The following is a 20,475-nucleotide window of genomic DNA, read 5'->3' on the forward strand; positions in this document are numbered from 1 at the left end:
CAGCATTCTGAACATTTACCACAAGACCTTTATTCATTCCCGGGTAAATGACCTGCCACATTACTGTTGAGACTCCTGCAAAACTATTCATTCACAGCTTGGGGAAGTTTTTTCTCCTTGGGGTGCTGAGGAATTATCTGGAATGTGTTTTGCGGCAAGATATTGAGTCCTCATTTGAGAAAGAAACATATTTTTATTTAGAGCTTTTGGACACTTCTTCAACCGCTTTCTACGCACGCCTACAGTTCACATATTTACTTTGAGCCCAGGCTCGTGCTGTGATGCTGTTGGAGGGAGGTCACCAGCAATCAGGCTCAGGGGTCAGTGCGAGCGCGTTCCAAAGGCACCACTCAGCGCATTCACCAGTCGAGATGCAGGAGAGAGACCCCAGCTTTATGGAGTCGGTCCACATCGCCAGCCAGGGACCCGGGTATGGCCCATCCTACGCCAACTCCACACGGGACTTTATCCTGCGTAACCGGGGATTCGGAGACTCTTCCCCTGCCAGCGATCAGCACTCTCTCCTCAGGACTATGGCTGGGTCTATCCATCACTCACACGTAGAGGGCCAGGGCCACGGGCATGGACACCTCCTCTTTCCCGGGATGCACGACCAGCACCACGGCTCTGCTAACGTGCTGGGCGGCCGGTTGGGGCTACCAGGGGAGGTATTCGGGAGAGCGGACCAGTATCACCATGTTTCCGGTCCAAGGAGCGATCCTTACGGCCAATATGGGGCCATGGGTCACAACATGGGCATGGCAGCTCACCACCATCATCACCCAGCCGCGTTCTTCCGCTTCATGCGGCAGCAGTGCATCAAGCAAGAGTTGATCTGCAAGTGGATAGACCCGGACCAGCCCGGCGGGGCGAGCCGGTGCTGTGGCAAGACTTACGGCACCATGCACGAGCTGGTTACGCACGTCTCCGTGGAGCACGTCGGTGGGCCCGAGCAGAGTAGCCACACCTGCTTCTGGGAAGAGTGCCCACGCGAGAACAAATCGTTCAAGGCCAAATACAAGCTGGTGAATCATATTCGGGTGCACACTGGAGAGAAGCCTTTCGCGTGTCCGTTCCCCGCGTGCAGCAAGGTCTTTGCGCGCTCTGAGAACTTGAAGATACACAAGAGAACTCACACAGGTAATTTAAAACGAAATATAGCCTCATTATTGTTATGTTGTGTTACTTTTTATATATTTTTTTTACTTTAGTTAATTTGATAAATATTTTCTTAACTCGTCTTGAACTGCGCTGTTGGTGAAGGGCTTGTAAGTAAGCATTTCACGGTAAAGTCTACACTTGTTGTATGTGACAAATACAGTTTGATTTGATGTCTGCAGGTTGAATATCTCATGGATATAAACGTCAGATTTAGACATCTGATTTGAGTTTTGTATGAAGTGAGGTTGTTTAGAAAGTTTAAAAAATGATTGATAACTCTCCCATGTTTTTATTTGTTGATGCGCTTAGGGTTTTATCGGCGGGGCCTATAACTAAATCGTATCAGATATTTGAAAACAACTGTGACTGTATTTAAACCAACAAACACATTTCAACTAATCCCCTCATTCTGTTCTCCTCCAGGGGAGAAACCGTTCATGTGTGATTTCTTCGGCTGCGACAGACGCTTCGCCAACAGCAGTGACCGCAAGAAACACCTGCACGTTCACACGTCTGACAAGCCCTATCTGTGCAAGAAGTGTGTCAAGTCCTACACACACCCCAGCTCTCTGAGAAAACATATGAAGGTCCGTTTTCTGTCTTTGCCAAAATATACTTGTCCTGGACAACTTTGTTCTGTGACAAAATTGTGGGGACTTTTGTGCCGAAATTGTGGTCATCTTTGAGGGATTGTTTTTTGACAGATTTGTTTTGATTTATTTTAGGTGCATGATTCTTTGTCAGTAGCAGACACTTCGCCCGGAGCCAGCAGCGGATATGAGTCCTCGACGCCCCCGAGTTTAGTGTCCCCTGCCTCGGAGACCCAGAGCACCATGTCCCCGGACTCTGCGGTCCTCGGTAGCGGACACAGCAACCTCTCGTCCAACTTCAGTGAGTGGTATGTCTGAGGACCACACTCAAGACTAACGGGAAAACGACGGCAAAACAAATGAAGGAAAAACAGGCAACAAATACAATGAGCATCTGACTGGCCTAAATGGACGCTTTTACGCGCGATTGAAATATGAATCAAGAACGTTGCACTAAAACATTGGAAGCCAAAGAAGAAAATGTCTTATGTAAAAAACAAACGTTATTTTTCTTTCGATGGTTGTTTAATTATCAGTCTTTCGTTGTCATTTTGAGATCGGTTATTTTTACAGTTGATTGGGAGTTTGAGACTGAACATGAACTATTTAAAAGTATTTTAAATAAGTGCCAAAGTTAACCTTAGTTTAATTGTGCACATTTAAAAAAAATTGGAAACGAGTTTTTGTTGAAGTTGAACAGGTTGAATATGCGCTGTCCTCCATGAACGACCTCTTGAGATGCCCAGTTGAGACATAATTTATATAAAAAAGAAAGTTGCTGTGTTGTTTTTCTGTAAGTCTATATTATGTTAACAAACGTGTTAGTAAAATTAATGTGATGTTTAAAATGCCTGTCTTAATTCCTTTTTTAAATTCGTGTCTCTCTGTAAATGTTTTGCATTAAAAGAAAGTTCAGTTTGAACGCTCCCTGCACCAACAAGTATGATATGGAATGTATACAAGTCTAAATTGTATATGTACCCTACTGATATGTAAGATAATAAATTACATTTATGCATAAATTATCATGCGTTTATTGTTCAGAATCATCAATTCAATGATTCATTATTTATGTGGAGAAGGGATTACTTTATCCTTAATATGGCTGGACAACTTGGATTGATCGCCACCAAACTATTGTTTATGAGAAATACAACTTGTTTTGTTATTTCATGTTTGTTCGTTTAAAAAAAAGGTCATTGAAATGAGACCCCTTTAGTTTATTAATTCGACCATTTTAAAAACAAACCAAAAAATATTGTACATGACTGTATTTTACACGAGTAAAATCAGCGAGGATAACATACCGTGTACCTGACACTAAATTTACATCGCATGAGTATTTTAACACCGCGCCAGTCATTTCTTACAGGTTGGAGTTTACACGGCCTGCTGTGTTCTGATTTTATTCCTGTCATTGCAGTGGGCAATAACGAGAGACGATACAACAGGAAAGAACGGTTAAAGAGTTGGGGAAAGAAGTCTATAGGCCAACCCAGATATAGACCTAATTCCATCATTTCAGTTTTTATAGATTTCTTCCCCATTTCCAGAGAATAATGAAGATACATTGATATTGTACATGACTGTATTCTACTGTATGACACTACAATTATTATTATGAAAATATAGGAATAATGGATTTCTTCTAGGCTTATCTCTTTAAAAGTCCACAAATTCCAAATGTCACTCGAAATACCTACTATGTTGATAATATTCAACATCATTGTTGTTCATATCATTTGAAAAGGTAGGAAAACAGGCGAGAAGGTGAGAAAACAGATGGACAAAGAAGTAAGACGAGGCTTTGCATTATAAAAGTAGGCTCTACTGTATGGTCCATTCAGTCTAAATACATTGAAAACCCTCAAGCTCTACCGACGTCCTTCTACGTACGTACTTCTACGTCCGGTTACTCGATTTGATTGGAAGACGGAGCACACTCCCCTGTCACACGTCACTACTGCGCTCCCCTCACCCGGACAGACATGGCGGCGTACATGATCACTTCAACCCTGCGAAGAGTTTTGCTTGTTGCTAAGGTGAGCTGTCAGTTATTGTAAACTTAATCTTGTAGCTAGTTATTTGAAATTCATGAAGAGCTCTTGCAAAACCGAAACACCCGACAATCTATGCCTTTTAATGCAAGTTTCTAGCACCACACAATTGGACATCTGTTCGCTAGCCTGCCAAGCTAGCAAGTCTGTCTGTCACTCACACGCCTTCTCTCAAGCCGTCTCTCTTCTTTTGAAGTTTGTAAGATGTAAGCATTCTCTACTCTGACATTTAAATGTTTAATTTCGCGGTATAAATGTTTAAGTTATTCGTATTAGAGAATGTACAGCTTCGTCCGTTCCTCCTCTGTCAATGTCAAAGCGTCCAACCCGTTAGCATCTTGTTAATAAGTTGTTACACTATATAACACAATCCTGAACTGGTCGAACCTTCACCACATGACTAAATGTAACTGTCTTTGAATGATAATATCGGGATTTGCCTTCGTTCCAGCTCAGCAATACTGGGCGCTGTTGGTGTAATAGAAACAACACAGCTGCCATCACGTTTAACCTTCACCTCTTTGTGATGTTCGGCATGTGTCCATTATAAAGAATAGCGAAGAGTGGTGTTTATGATGGTACTATAACGTTCATGTTTCTGAAATGTTTCCCCGCAGCATGCCTCTTTCCAGTCCAGATGCTGTGTGGCGTCCAGTCGAGTCCAGTACTCCACTGTTTATGATTCCAATGAGAAGGTAACATATGATTCACAGGGTGCAGGGCTGTCACAAGGATGCATGGAAGGCTAGGACCAATGTTACCTCAACATTTTTTTGGGGGGGGGCACTGAGCACAGAGCACATTTCAGGTCTTGTGAGTTGAAAGTTGTGAGAATGCTGTACAACGTCCGGCGAGCGTTTACAGTGAACGGAGGCTGTACCCTTACAGTTTTAGACAGACATGCTATTGGAGCATAATGTAGGCCTACCGACAAAACCAATGGAGCAAATCCCATAACATTTAAACATGCAAATAGCTTTTGATATATATCCTACAGGGGATTGAAAGACGGCTCATGGGCCAATAGAATTCTACTCCGTTGTGCTCCAGCTCTGCCTACAACATCACAGACTAAATCTTGCTAAGTTAGATTTGTTTTGGCTTGTTGCATTGAAAAGGGGCTGATATAATGTTGATTCGATCACAGAAAAATACTTTTTCCTTCGGAAAGTATTGAGACCCCTTGACTTCTTCCACATTTTGTTACATTACAACCATATTCTAAATGGATTAAATCATCCCCCCCCCCCCCATCAATATACACACAATACCCCATAATGACAAAGCAAAAACAGTAGAATTTGTTTTGCTAATTTAAAAAATAAATAAAGAAACTGAAATCACATTTACATACACTACTGGTCAAAAGTTGTACAACACCGCCTCATTCAAGGGTTTTTCTTTATTTTTGACAATTTTCTACATTGTAGAATAATATTGAAGACATCAAAACTATGAAATAACACATATGGAATCATGTAGTAACCAAAAATAGTGTTAAACAAATCAAAATATATTTTATATTTGAGATTCTTCAAAGTAGCCACCCTTTGCCTTGATGACAGCTTTGTACACTCTTGGCATTCTCTCAACCAGATTCATGAGGTAGTCACCTGGAATGCATTTCAATGAACAGGTTTGCCTTCTTAAAAGTTAATTTGTAGAATTTCTTTCCTTAATGCGTTTGAGCCAGTCAGTTGTGTTGTGATAAGGTATGGGTGGTATTGTCATTGAGGCAAAAAGTGGCTATTTGAAGAATAGGAAGGTTCTCCCATCTCCACAGAGGATCTCTGGAGCTCTGTCAGAGTGACCATCGGGTTCTTGTCACCTCCCCGACCAAGGCCCTTCTCCCCCGATTGATCAGTTTGGCCGGGTGGCCAGATCTATGATGGAGGCTAAGAATGATGGAGGCCACTGTGTTCTTGGGGACCTTGATTGCTGCAGGAATGTTTTGATACCCTTCCCCAGATCTGTGCCTCGACACAATCCTGTCTCGGAGCTCTACGGACAATTCCTTCGACCTCATGGCTTGGTTTTTGCTCTGACATGCACTGTCAACTGTGGGACCTTATATAAATAGGTATATGCCTTTCCAAATCATGTCCAATGCATTGAATTTACCCCAGGTGGACTCCATTCAAGTTGTAGAAACATCTCAAGGATGATCAATGTTAACAGGATGCACCTGAGCTCAATTTCCAGTCTCATAACCAAGGATCTGAATACTACTAAGCTATTTTTTTTTTTTTTTAATTATAAATTTGCAAACATTTCATAAACTTGTTTTTCTGTTTCATTATGGGGCAATGCGTGTAGATGCTGAGGATTTAAAAACATCTTATTGAATCCATTTTAGAATCAGGCTGTAACGTAACAAAATGTGGAAAAAGTCAAGGGGTCTGAATACTTTACGAAGGCCCCGTAGTGCAAACTAATTGGGTGAACTCAGTGGCGTTCAGTCTCTAAAGGTGCAGTATAGAGGGAACATTGGATAGGAGTAGTATGGCTCACTGGGTGCAGGGTTGTCACATGATGCCAGGAAGGATAGAAGTAGTATGGCTCACTGGGTGCAGGGTTGTCACATGATGCCAGGAAGGATAGGATTAGTATGGCTTACTGGGTGCAGGGTTGTCACATGATGCCAGGAAGGATAGGATTAGTATGGCTTACTGGGTGCAGGGTTGTCACATGATGCCAGGAAGGATAGGAGTAGTATGGCTCACTGGGTGCAGGGTTGTCACATGATGCCAGGAAGGATAGGATTAGTATGGCTTACTGGGTGCAGGGTTGTCACATGATGCCAGGAAGGATAGGAGTAGTATGGCTCACTGGGTGCAGGGTTGTCACATGATGCCAGGAAGGATAGGATTAGTATGGCTCACTGGGTGCAGGGTTGTCACATGATGCAAGGAAGGATAGGATTAGTTCTGTATTGAAATTAAATACAGTACTTTGTGTTGACAGACCTCTGATTAAATGCAGTAATTTTTGTTGACAGACCTCTGATTTAAAAACAGTACTTTGTCATGACTTGTGGAGGTTTGTCAACATGAACCTGAGTCACACAGAATGTATTTTATTTGTTGCTAGCAGAGTATTATCTTTTCTCTCTAAATGTTACAAGGGGAAACCTTAATTTCCCTCCATCCCCAATATAAACAACATGTCACATCCTCCTAGCTTTGTCCTTTCATCTTCAAACCGCCAACCTTGCCTCTGGCCATAGTGTTTAGCAGTAGGACAGGCAGGGGGTTGAGCTGTGAGTGGGGGGTGCGGGGGGAGAGGGGACAGAGGAAAGACGTTTCATTTAATAAGGTGTTCAGACCAGAGGAACGGAAAGACTGACAGAACCAGACGCTTTCACTTACTGTGTTTCTACGTGTTTACTGGTACACACACACACACACACACACACACACAGGAGCAAATGATTTGTTGTGACAATGAGTTCCCAAACTAATCTCTTTCTTCCCTTTCACCCTACTAGACCTTTGATAAGATCCTCATTGCAAACAGAGGAGAGATCGCCTGCAGGGTAAGACTGTGTGTTAACTAAGCATCACTGGTTCTCAGGTTAAAAGACAGAGACAGGATGAAAGCCCTCCTAAGTCTCATCTCTCTACTGCGCCTATAGCAGGTCTATAGCACCTAGTAAACATTATAGACTATTATTATTATTATTGATGTATTGAATAGAAGCTGATCACACGTCTTCTTCATTGTCTCTGGCAGGTGATGAAAACATGTAAGAAGATGGGTATCAAAACAGTGGCGGTGCACAGTGATGTCGACGCCAGCGCGGTAAGTCTGTCTGCTCTGTAGAGGTGGTGGTAAGTCTGTCTGCTCTGTAGAGGTGGTGTGTGGGGGTAAGTCTGTCTGCTCTGTAGAGGTGGTGGTAAGTCTGTCTGCTCTGTAGAGGTGGTGTGTAGTGGTAAGTCTGTCTGCTCTGTAGAGGTGGTGTGTGGGGGTAAGTCTGTCTGGTCTGTAGAGGTGGTGTGTAGGGGATGTTGGTGTCTAGTAGTAGATGGAAAGTAAAGTAGACGGATCTCCATTACTAACCTGGTGTGTTTTATTGACCCCATACAGCCAGAGGTATTGTGTTATAATGACCCCATACAGCCAGAGGTATTGTTATAAGGACCTCATACAGCCAGAGGTATTGAGGTGTTATAATGACCCCATACAGCCAGAGGTATTGAGGTGTTATAATGACCCCATACAGCCAGAGGTATTGTGGTGGTGTGTTATAATGACCCCATACCGCCAGAGGTATTGTGGTGGTGTGTTATATTGACCCCATACAGCCAGAGGGATTGTGTTATAATGACCCCATACAGCCAGAGGTATTGCTATATTGACCCCATACAGCCAGAGGTATTGTTATAATGACCCCATACAGCCAGAGGTATTGTGGTGGTGTGTTATGTTGACCCCATACAGCCAGAGGTATTGAGGTGGTGTGTTATAATGACCCCATACAGCCAGAGGTATTGCTATATTGGCCCCATACTGCCAGAGGTATTGTGTTATAATGACCCCATACAGCCAGAGGTATTGTGTTATAATGACCACATACCGCCAGAGGTATTGTGTTATAATGACCCCATACAGCCAGAGGTATTGTGTTATAATGACCACATACCGCCAGAGGTATTGTGTTATAATGACCCCATACAGCCAGAGGTATTGTGTTATAATGACCCCATACAGCCAGAGGTATTGAGGTGGTGTGTTATAATGACCCCATACAGCCAGAGATATTGAGGTGGTATGTTATAATGACCCCATACCGCCAGAGGTATTGAGGTGGTATGTTATAATGACCCCATACAGCCAGAGGTATTGAGGTGGTATGTTATAATGACCCCATACCGCCAGAGGTATTGAGGGGGTGTGTTATAATGACCCCATACCGCCAGAGGTATTGTGTTATAATGACCCCATACAGCCAGAGGTATTGTGTTATAATGACCCCATACAGCCAGAGGTATTGAGGTGGTGTGTTATAATGACCCCATACAGCCAGAGATATTGAGGTGGTATGTTATAATGACCCCATACCGCCAGAGGTATTGAGGTGGTATGTTATAATGACCCCATACAGCCAGAGGTATTGAGGTGGTATGTTATAATGACCCCATACCGCCAGAGGTATTGTGGTGATGTGTTATACCGCCAGAGGTATTGTGGTGGTGTTATATTGACCCCATACAGCCAGAGGTATTGCTATATTGACCCCATACTGCCAGAGGTATTGAAGGTGGTGTGTTATATTGACCCCATACAGCCAGAGGTATTGTTATACTGACCCCATACAGCCAGAGGTATTGAGGTGTTATAATGACCCCATACAGCCAGAGGTATTGTGGTGGTGTGTTATATTGACCCCATACAGCCAGAGGTATTGTTATAATGACCCAATACAGCCAGAGGTATTAAGGTGGTGTGTTATATTGACCCCATACAGCCAGAGGTATTGAGGTGGTGTGTTATAATGACCCCATACAGCCAGAGATATTGAGGTGGTGTGTTATAATGACCCCATACAGCCAGAGGGATTGTGTTATATGGACCCCATACAGCCAGAGGTATTGAGGTGGTGTGTTATATTGACCCCATACAACCAGAGGTATTAAGGTGGTGTGTTATATTGACCCCATACAGCCAGAGGTATTGAGGTGGTGTGTTATAATGACCCCATACAGCCAGAGATATTGAGGTGGTGTGTTATAATGACCCCATACAGCCAGAGGGATTGTGTTATATGGACCCCATACAACCAGAGGTATTGAGGTGGTGTGTTATAATGACCCCATACAGCCAGAGGTATTGAGGTGGTGTGTTATAATGACCCCATACAGCCAGAGTGATTGTGTTATAATGACCCCATACAGCCAGAGGGATTGTGTTATAATGACCCCATACAGCCAGAGGTATTGAGGTGGTGTGTTATAATGACCCCATACAACCAGAGGTGGTGTGTTATATTGACCCCATACAACCAGAGGTATTGAGGTGGTGTGTTATAATGACCCCATACAACCAGAGGGATTGAGGTGGTGTGTTATATTGACCCCATACAGCCAGAGGTATTGAGGGGGTGTGTTATAATGACCCCATACAGCCAGAGGTGGTGTGTTATAATGACCCCATACAGCCAGAGGGATTGTGTTATAATGACCGCTACATGAGAAGGTTAGTTGTATTTACAGGCTGGTTTAATGACATAGTAGGCCTTTAACTGGGTGTGAAAGTGACTTTCCAGCACTGAGCTCCTCTATTGGTCAGACGGGTGGGTAGACACGGTTGTTTATTGGGCTCCTCTAGTTGCCAAGCTGAGTAACATTCCTAAACGTTGACCAGGACACAGGGTGTAGATGGGGGACTGTTGAGTACCCACCTTGACGTTGACCAGGACACAGGGGGTAGATGGGGGACTGTTGAGTACCCACCAAAATGTGCTCCGGAGGCTCTACGGTTGATGTTAATATTGTTGTATGTCAATGGACCAAGTACAGCCAGAGGTAAGATGGCCCACGTAATAGTGAGGTCCCATTGACCTGTGGATGTGTTGGACAGGTTTTGAAGTGGTGTTTAGCTGTGGAGCAGACATGATGCCTCCCTTAGCACTTCTTTGTTAAGAGACGCAGGGAACCAACTGGCCTGTAACCCCCCCCCCCCCCCCCCCCCCTACACACACACACCTACACACACACACACACACACACACACACACACACACACACACACACACACACACACACACACACACACACACACACTCCTTCTGCCACCTTGTTGATCCAGATGTTGATGTTAATCCCGTGGAATGTGTCCTGGTGGTGACAGTGTCTGTCACTCAATCTGCTGAGGGTCTGGCTCTGTGGGGGGGGGGGGCTGGTGATGTGAGATTTAGAAGATGAAATGGCTGCCTGGCCTTGATGTTGTTTTCAAAATACCACTCTCACCCAATGAATAATTTCTTTCTTGTTTTACAACTTGTTTAATTGGACAGAAAATGTCTGTGTCAGATGAATGGATCACAGTTGATGCTTTAGCTAGTTTGTCCTCTTGAATATTTAGTTCTTTAAAATGATGCTACAGAGATTTTGTATAATTTCAGCCAGTAGTTGAAGGTAGCGCTCGAGCCAAAACGTCATCCATTTTGTGTGATACGTTGGGTCCTGCAAAAAAACAAAGTGCTTAAGATCCCGTTCTGCTGTAGTGGCTGTGTCTGTGGTAGTAGCTGTGTCTGTGGTAGTAGCTGTGTCTGCGGTAGTGGCTGTGGTAGTGGCTGTGTCTGTGGTAGTGGCTGTGTCTGTGGTAGTGGCTGTGTCTGCGGTAGTGGCTGTGTCTGCTGTAGTGGCTGTGTCTGCTGTAGTGGCTGTGTCTGCTGTAGTGGCTGTGTCTGTGGTAGTGGCTGTGTCTGCTGTAGTGGCTGTGTCTGCGGTAGTGGCTGTGTCTGCGGTAGTGGCTGTGTCTGTGGTAGTGGCTGTGTCTGCGGTAGTGGCTGTGTCTGCTGTAGTGCCTGTGTCTGCGGTAGTGGCTGTGTCTGTGGTAGTGGCTGTGTCTGCGGTAGTGGCTGTGTCTGTGGTAGTGGCTGTGTCTGCTGTAGTAGCTGTGTCTGTGGTAGTGGCTGTGTCTGTGGTAGTGGCTGTGTCTGTGGTAGTGGCTGTGTCTGCTGTAGTGGCTGTGTCTGCGGTAGTGGCTGTGTCTGCGGTAGTGGCTGTGTCTGTGGTAGTGGCTGTGTCTGCGGTAGTGGCTGTGTCTGTGGTAGTGGCTGTGTCTGCTGTAGTAGCTGTGTCTGTGGTAGTGGCTGTGTCTGTGGTAGTGGCTGTGTCTGTGGTAGTGGCTGTGTCTGCTGTAGTGGCTGTGTCTGCTGTAGTAGCTGTGTCTGTGGTAGTGGCTGTGTCTGCTGTAGTGGCTGTGTCTGTGGTAGTGGCTGTGTCTGTGGTAGTGGCTGTGTCTGCTGTAGTGGCTGTGTCTGTGGTAGTGGCTGTGTCTGTGGTAGTGGCTGTGTCTGCGGTAGTGGCTGTGTCTGCTGTAGTGGCTGTGTCTGCTGTAGTGGCTGTGTCTGTGGTAGTGGCTGTGTCTGTGGTAGTGGCTGTGTCTGTGGTAGTGGCTGTGTCTGCTGTAGTGGCTGTGTCTGTGGTAGTGGCTGTGTCTGCTGTAGTGGCTGTGTCTGTGGTAGTGGCTGTGTCTGCTGTAGTGCCTGTGTCTGTGGTAGTGGCTGTGTCTGTGGTAGTGGCTGTGTCTGTGGTAGTGGCTGTGTCTGTGGTAGTAGCTGTGTCTGCGGTAGTGCCTGTGTCTGCGGTAGTGCCTGTGTCTGCGGTAGTGCCTGTGTCTGCGGTAGTGCCTGTGTCTGCGGTAGTAGCTGTGTCTGCGGTAGTGCCTGTGTCTGCGGTAGTAGCTGTGTACCATATGATTGAGGCTTGACGCTTTGGCCTCATTTGAATAAATACTTGTTTTTCTCTGTGCCGCCTCAGGTCCATGTGAAGATGGCTGACGAGGCAGTGTGTGTAGGCCCCGCCCCCACCAACAAGAGCTACCTCAACATGGACGCCATCATGGACGCTATCAGGAAGACTGGATCCCAGGCCGTGAGATTTACGACACACGTTGACACACACACACACACACGCACACGCACACACAGACACACACACACACACACACCAACATTTAAACACACACGGTTGTGTTTGCTGTTGTGTTTTGAGGCCTTTTCTCTTCTGTCTCTGAAGGTGCATCCAGGCTACGGTTTTCTGTCTGAAAATAAAGAGTTTGCCAAGAGACTGGTGAGTCGTGCTGGAATTTACAACTGTTGGGAACACACACACACACACACCTCTCTCTGTATATCCCCCTCTGTTTCCCTTATCAACAGGCTTCGGGAACCCCCGGAAGGTTAATTTTATTAAGGGTGTGATTCTCCGGGTGAAAACCTGATATGAAAACTTAACACACAGACGCCAAAAGACTCACTTCATGATAAGAAAATGTAACATCTTTCAAAATTATTTTAAAAGTAATTTACTTAAAGGAAAATGTTTTCTCAGTTGTACCTCCACATTTCATGGCCCCAATGTCCTGCAGACAGACACAAGACTTGACAACTTAAATAAAAGGTTATATAAAACATTTAAAAATACAAGACCCCTCCGACGTTTAGCCGATGACACACATCGAACCATGCCGTTATGCAAGGCTGTGTTAGTACTGCAAATCTATAACTCACCTGTTCCACAGGTAAATAACAACATGCTTATTTACCTCATGGTTAACTAAGTACCTCTCCCACCATCATTCAATGTCCTAAAACAACCCTGACATCTCTCCCTCCCATTGAATACAGTCAGTTGTACAACTTACTAGGTATTCCCCTTTTCCCTTCCTGTTGTGGCATATCATGCAAGGCACCCGGAGGTGGGCCGTGGTACATTGAAGCTAATCCCACAGGTATAAATGGCCTATTTTCCTTCATTGGAACTAAAAGATGTCGTACCCACTCCCATGATTTGGATCAACCACAATGCCCAGTGTCCCCGACTCCTATTGTGTTGCCCTGGAGCAAGGCTCTTGCTCTGTATGTGAGTGGGCCGTCCGCTCGGCCGTCCGCTGCCCTATGGGAGCCTGCTGTGGAAATGGAGATGTCATTACATTAGCAACTCAAAGGACCTCCCCCTCCTGTAACAGTGGGGGAATAGTTAGTGCCAGATTTACGCATTGCAAAACCCTCTGGGGGTGGGGGCAATGTCCGTATGCCTCTGGGCTCGGGGTAAAGCCGGGGGGGGGGGGGGGGGGGATTAGGGTAAGGGTTCTGTTAGCATGAGAAAGAACCTCAGGCTGAATAGAGCTGGAGGGATATGGGGGATGGATAGAGTATAGTAGAATGTATTGTCCCTCAATGCGTCGGTGGATCCCCACCCCCCCCGTTTCAAAATAAATGTGTAATTATTTTTTGGGACTTTTGCAGACGGACACAAGCATTTCACACTTGTGTTGAGCACTCTAGGACACGTGCACCCACTTAACTCAGGGGTCCGATTACACCTCCTCTTATTGTTGGAGACTCATTTGTTTGCGCCTGGCAAAATGGCGTGTGGTGCTCCGCTCATCAGTGTGTTAAGAAAAGCCGTTTGGACGTGAGAGGATGAGGCAGGTCTGAAAAGGCTCAGCCAGGTTTATTATGATGTAAATAGTGAGATGTCACAACATGGCACCAGAGGGAGGGAGGATCGATGTTTGTCATTGTGTCTTCATTTAGAGCAGGGTTTCCTCAACTCCGTCCTGCCCCCCCCCCCCCCCCGGGTGACCGTTTGGTAATAATCAACGCTTGATGATGAGTTGGTTATTGGAATCAGCGTAACGAACTAAAACGTGCACCCGGGGGAGGGGCCCCAGGACTGAGTTGGGGAAACACTGATTTAGAGGATGATAGGTTGTGTGTTTTTCATTGTGTCCTCGTCTAAAGGGCAGATGTCTGTTGTTGTTAAACTAAAAACATCGGTTTAAAATCTGACAGTGTTTTTTTTATATCCATTTATTTTATTTTGGATCCTGCGACTCTGTTGGGCTAAATTGCTGTGAGCGCTGCTATCGGTCTCAAGACACCGAAGCCCAGCTAGCCTCGCTGTCTTGGCGGTCTCAAGACACCAAAGCCCAGCTGTCTTGGCGGTCTCAAGACACCAAAGCCCAGCTAGCCTCGCTGTCTTGGCGGTCTCAAGACACCAAAGCCCAGCTAGCCTCGCTGTCTTGGCGGTCTCAAGACACCAAAGCCCAGCTGTCTTGGCGGTCTCAAGACACCAAAGCCCAGCTAGCCTCGCTGTCTTTGCGGTCTCAAGACACCAAAGCCCAGCTAGCCTCGCTGTCTTGGCGGTCTCAAGACACCAGAGCCCAGCTAGCCTCACTGTCTTGGCGGTCTCAAATGGAGGCCGGTATTGAAAGTTTCCAGCGCTGCAGGGAGCTGTGTTTACTTTGTTCCCGGGACGATGTGGACCAGGGTGACTTTCAATGGAGTAACTGCTTGTGGAAGACTACAGCAGCAAAGTAGCTACTTTAATCAAGTGGCAAACCAACACAAGCTACTGGGGAACCCACGCCCACCTACTTTTATCAAGTAGCAAACCAACACAAGCTACTTGGGAACCCACGCCCACCTACTTTTATCAAGTAGCAAACCAACACAAGCTACTTGGGAACCCACGCCCACCTACTTTTCCATTTTCTTCCACCCCATTAGCCGGACGCCGCTTTGTTCGAGTGGAAGTATCGCCGCCGTGTCGGCTTTCCACAGCCGACAGGCCAGTGCTCCGCAGGGTTCCTTCTCTGAAGGGTCTCCCCCTTCCCTGGAGAACGGAGTTGTTCTCGACCCAACCAACCAGCCACGGAGGTACGTCACTCGCCGTGGAAGTCGAAGGAGGCGTCCTCTGGCAGCGGTGGTCTCCATGGAGATGTTGAGCCCAGAACTGACACAGACCAGGAACAGCTTTGCTGCACTGGATCCAGAGGTTCCGGCGCCTTCTTCCTTGAGGGCTTCCCATTCGAGATCGGATCCGGAGGTACCTGCATCTTCGTCCTCGGTCCCGTCTACCTCACCGGTGGCTCCTATCTCAGGTTCAGATCCTCGGAGCTCCCACCCTCAACAGACCGTGAGGCTGCCTGAGAAACCGGTCCATTCAACATCACCAGCGCTATGGTGAGAAACATCTCAGTCCCCAAGGCAAAAACCCTGTGTTACCCAGGAGAACGAGTACAGGACATAACAAGCCTGCTTCAGACTGTTCTACCACAGGAGCACGAGTACAGGACATAACAAGCCTGCTTCAGACTGTTCTACCACAGGAGCACGAGTACAGGACATAAGGTTGATTCAAACTGTTCTACCACAGATGCCGGGAGCTGACACTGTCGTAGTCCATGTGGGGTCAAACGACATCAGGAGGGCTAGCTAGGAACATTTGAAAATGTACTTTAAAGAACTGATTTTAGCATTAAGATTCCAAAAAACGGCCAATCATTTCAGGTCCAGTACCATCGTTGGGCCGCGGGTGTGAATATTCAGCAGACTGCTGGCATTACACATCTGGCTGAAAGACTACTGTAGACTACTGTAGACTACTGTAGCTCTGTAGACTACTGTAGACTACTGTAGACTACTGTAGCTCTGTAGACTACTGTAGACTACTGTAGCTCTGTAGACTACTGTAGACTACTGTAGACTACTGTAGCTCTGTAGACTACTGTAGCTCTGTAGACTACTGTAGCTCTGTAGACTACTGTAGACTACTGTAGCTCTGTAGACTACTGTAGACTACTGTAGCTCTGTAGACTACTGTAGCTCTGTAGACTACTGTAGACTACTGTAGCTCTGTAGACTACTGTAGACTACTGTAGCTCTGTAGACTACTGTAGCTCTGTAGACTACTGTAGACTACTGTAGCTCTGTAGACTACTGTAGCTCTGTAGACTACTGTAGCTCTGTAGACTACTGTAGACTACTGTAGCTCTGTAGATTACTGTAGCTCTGCTGGAGTCACTTTTATTGATAACTTTGACACCTTCTGGAAACAGAAGATACTCTACAGGAATGACAGAGTCCATCCAAATCATCTTGGCTCCTGGACTCCGTCCACGCGTTTCAAGGCTGCGTTGAAACAATGACTGGTAAATGATCCAAAGACCAGCTCAGTTAATCCCTACCATTGTGACAATGAGTCGTCATAATGCTGCATCAAATGTACATGATCCAAGGGGCATTGGCAAACACAATGGAAGTCATTTGGGGCGGCAGGGTAGCCTAGTGGTTAGAGCGTTGGACTAGTAACCGGAAGGTTGCGAGTTCAAACCCCCGAGCTGACAAGGTACAAATCTGTCGTTCTGCCCCTGAACAGGCAGTTAACCCACTGTTCCCAGGCCGTCATTGAAAATAAGAATTTGTTCTTAACTGACTTGCCTGGTTAAATAAAGGTAAAATAAATAAAATAAAAATTTAATTTATGTACCCCTAATTACCCCGAATACTTATTTTAATCCTACAGCTATTGTAAGCAGTAATCATGAGCCTAGGAACCAGAGTTACACTGTTATCACTGAGGCGGTGTCCTAGTAGGAAGCCCACTTCATGCAGCTCACCCTGCACTATCAGCTCCAATGTAAATAACGTGAGGAAGTCTACTTCTAACAAACTTCCCAGTGAAGCGTTAAAAACAATCTAGCAACCCAGGAAAGTGCTAAGAAATAGCCCATATTAACATGCGTAGACTAAGAGACAAGGTCCGTGAAGTCTATAACTTGATTGTAACATTTTATATTCTGACTATCCTTGAAACTCACTTAGATAATACCATTCTTACAGTGGTAGCAATACATGGTTATAACATCTACAGGAAAGACAGAAATGCCAACGGGGGAGGTGTTGCGGTCTATATTCAGAACCACATTCCTGTAAAGCTTAGAGACAATATAATGTTATATACTATTGAAGTAATATGGCTACAGGTTCATCTGCCTCACCTAAAGCCCATTCTGGTGGGAAGCTGCTATAGACCACCAAGTGCTAACAGTCAGTATCTAGATAATATGTGTGAACTGCTTGATAATGTGATATCAACAGAGAAGTATATTGTCTGGGTGATTTTAAATATTGATTGGCTCTCATCAAGCTGCCCACTCAAGAAAAAAACGTCAAACTGTAATCAGTGTCTGCAACCTGGTTCAGGTTGTCAGTCAACCTACCAGGGTAGTCACAAACAGCACAGGAATTAAATCATCAACATGTTTTAATCACATTTTTACTAATGCTGCAGAAATGAGCTTGAAAGCAGTATTTAAATCCATGGGATTTAGTGATCACAATATTGTAGCCATATCTAGAAAAACCACAGTTACAAAGGTTGGGCCTGATATAGTGTATAAGAGGTCATACAATAAGTTGTGTAGTGATTCATATGTTGGTGATGTAAATAATATTTGCTGGTCTGTGGTGTGTAATGAGGAGCAACCAGATGCTGCTGGTCTGTGGTGTGTAATGAGGAGCAACCAGATGCTGCTGGTCTGTGGTGTGTAATGAGGAGCAACCAGACGCTGCTGGTCTGTGGTGTGTAATGAGGAGCAACCAGATGCTGCTGGTCTGTGGTGTGTAATGAGGAGCAACCAGATGCTGCTGGTCTGTGGTGTGTAATGAGGAGCAACCAGACGCTGCTGGTCTGTGGTGTGTAATGAGGAGCAACCAGATGCTGCTGGTCTGTGGTGTGTAATGAGGAGCAACCAGACACTGCACTTGACACATTTATGAAATTGCTTATTCCAGTTACTAATAAGCAACGCGCCCATTAAGAAATGACTGTAAAAACTGTTAAATCTCCTTGGATTGATGAGGAATTTAAAAAATGGTATGGGTTGAGAGGGATAAGGTGAAAGGAATGGCACATAAGTCTGGCAACCCAACTGACAGGCAACCGTACTGCGAGTTAAATCATGTGACTAAACTAAATAAAAATAAACTACGCTATGAAACAAAGAGAAATTATATAAAGAATGATCGTAAAAAGCTTTGAGGCACATTCAATTACAATTTGGGGGGAAAAAAGCCAACTCGGCTCCATCATTCATTGAACCAGATGGCTCACTCATCACAAAGCCCACTGATATTGCAAACTACTTTAAGGATGTTTTCATTGACAAGATAAGCAACATTAGGGATGACATGCCAGCAACACTGGCTGACACAACACATCTAAGTATATGTGACCAAATGATGAAAGACAAGAAATTTACTTTTGTAAAGTTGTAAAGTCGGTGTGGAGGAGGTGAAAATTATTGTGGGGTCTGACAAATTATTGTGTGTCCCAACGGGGTCTGACAATCTGGTTGGAACATTACTGAGGGTAATTGCAGACGATATTGCCTCTCTTATTTGTCACATCTCCAATTTAAGCCTACTAGAAAGTGTGTCCCCTCAGGCCTGGAGGGAAGCTAAAGTCATTCCGCTACCCAAGAATAGTAAAGCCTCCTTTACAGGCTCAAATAGCCGAACAATCAGCCTGTTACCAACCCTTAGTAAACTTCTGGGAAAATTTGTTTGACCAGATATAATGCTATTTCACGGTAAACAAATTGACAACAGACTTTCAGCTTATAGGGAAGGACACTAAACAAGCACAGCACTGACACAACTGACTGATGACTGACTGAGAGAAATTTGTGAGGGGCTGTCTTGTTTGACTTCACTGCAGCTTTTGACATTATCGATCATAGTCTGCTGCTTGTAAAACATATGTGTTATGGCTTTATACCCCCTGCTATATTGTGGATAAAGAGTTACCTGTCTAACAGAACAGAGAGTGTGTTCTTTAATGGAAGCCTCTCAAACATAATCCAAATGGAATCAGGAATTTCCCAGGGAAGCTGTTTAGGCAGCTTGCTTTTAATTTTTTTTTTACTAACGACATGCCACTTACTTTGAGTAAAGCCAGAGTTTCTATGTATGCGGATGACTCGACACTGTACACGTCAGCTACTACAGCGACTGAAATGACTGCAACACTTAACAAAGAGCTGCAGTTAGTTTCAGAGTGGGTGTTCCTTGGCCGAGATGGGAGAACTTGCCAGAAGGACAATCGTCTTTACAGAACTTCACCGATCTGGGCTTTATGGGAGAGTGGTCAGACCGAAGCCACTTTTGAGAAAAAGGCTCTTGACAGCACGCCTGGAGTTTGCATAAAGGCCTGTGAAAGACAGAGCATGAGGCAAAAGGTTTGGTGGTCTGATCAGACTAAAATGTAACTCTTTGGTCTGAATGCAAAGCGCTATGTCTGGAGAGAACCAGGCACAGCTCATCACCCGTCGAACACCATCCCTATCGTGAAGCATGGTGGTGGCAGCATCATACTATGGGGATGCTTTTCAGCTGCAGGGACTGGGAGACTGGTAAGGATAGAGAAAACAATGAATGGAGCCAAATACAGGAAAACCCTTGATGAGAACCTGCTTCAGAGTGCAAACAACCTTAGACTGGGGCGAAGATTTATGTTCCAACAGGACAATGACCCCAAGCATACAGCCAAAGCAACGCTGGAATGTCTTCAGAACTAGAATATGAAAGTCCTTGAGTGGCCCAGCAGAAGCCCAGACTTGAATCCCATTGACATTTTGTGGAAAGACTTGAAGATTGCTGTTCCCCGGCACTCCCCATTTAACTTAACAAAGCTTGAGAAAATCTGCAAGGAAGAAGCTGATCCAAATCTGCAAGGCAAAGCTGATCCAGACATCCCCCAAGACGACTTAAAGCTGTAATCCCAACCAAAGGTGCTTCTACAAAGTATTGACTCAGCTGTGAATACTTAGTGCCTTCAGAAATTATTCACACCCCTTGACTTTTTCCATGTTTTGTTGTTCCAGCCTGAATTTAAAATGGATTTTTACATTGAAAGTGATTTGAAAGGGCCTTCACACAATTCCCCATAATGTCAAAGTAGGTTATTTTTTTCATTCATTAAAAATGAAGATTTAATTTAAGATTAAATCTTGACTCAATAAGTAATCAACCCCTTTGTTATGGCAAGCCTAAATAAGTACTGGAGTAAAAATGTGCTTAAACAAGTCACATAATGAGTTGCTTGGACTCTGTGTTCAATACTAGTGTGTACCTCATCTCTGTATCCAAC

At 45.0% G+C, this 20,475-nt stretch overlaps 2 protein-coding genes across 2 annotated transcripts in view; both read left to right on the top strand.

Annotated features, from left to right (window-relative positions):
• Positions 1–2,110, top strand: LOC139402521 (zinc finger protein ZIC 2-like). The gene is made up of 3 exons (XM_071146515.1): positions 1–1,140; positions 1,585–1,748; positions 1,887–2,110. The coding sequence occupies exons 1-3, from the start codon at positions 282–284 to the stop codon at positions 2,067–2,069; spliced, it is 1,206 nt and encodes a 401-aa protein (XP_071002616.1). The 5' UTR covers positions 1–281; the 3' UTR covers positions 2,070–2,110.
• Positions 2,111–3,709: 1,599 nt separating this feature from the next.
• The window catches only part of LOC139402519 (propionyl-CoA carboxylase alpha chain, mitochondrial-like), a 50,661-nt gene continuing 33,895 nt past the window's right edge, over positions 3,710–20,475 (top strand). Inside the window, exons 1-6 of the mRNA XM_071146511.1 lie at positions 3,710–3,793; positions 4,426–4,503; positions 7,296–7,343; positions 7,541–7,609; positions 12,295–12,408; positions 12,553–12,606. Coding sequence (XP_071002612.1) covers positions 3,740–3,793; positions 4,426–4,503; positions 7,296–7,343; positions 7,541–7,609; positions 12,295–12,408; positions 12,553–12,606 — 417 coding nt within the window. The 5' untranslated portion in view covers positions 3,710–3,739. The remainder of the gene's footprint in view (positions 3,794–4,425; positions 4,504–7,295; positions 7,344–7,540; positions 7,610–12,294; positions 12,409–12,552; positions 12,607–20,475) is intronic.

The sequence above is a fragment of the Oncorhynchus clarkii genome, unplaced genomic scaffold, assembly GCF_045791955.1.
Source record: "Oncorhynchus clarkii lewisi isolate Uvic-CL-2024 unplaced genomic scaffold, UVic_Ocla_1.0 unplaced_contig_8910_pilon_pilon, whole genome shotgun sequence".
Taxonomy (NCBI): domain Eukaryota; kingdom Metazoa; phylum Chordata; class Actinopteri; order Salmoniformes; family Salmonidae; genus Oncorhynchus; species Oncorhynchus clarkii.

Excerpts from the sequence above, each read along its gene's own strand:
- LOC139402521 (XM_071146515.1), top strand. The coding sequence starts at position 282 with ATGCTGTTGGAGGGAGGTCACCAGCAATCAGGCTCAGGGGTCAGTGCG. Across the intron at positions 1,141-1,584 it reads ACACAAGAGAACTCACACAG|GGGAGAAACCGTTCATGTGT; the intron begins GTAATTTAAAAC and ends GTTCTCCTCCAG. Across the intron at positions 1,749-1,886 it reads CTCTGAGAAAACATATGAAG|GTGCATGATTCTTTGTCAGT; the intron begins GTCCGTTTTCTG and ends GATTTATTTTAG.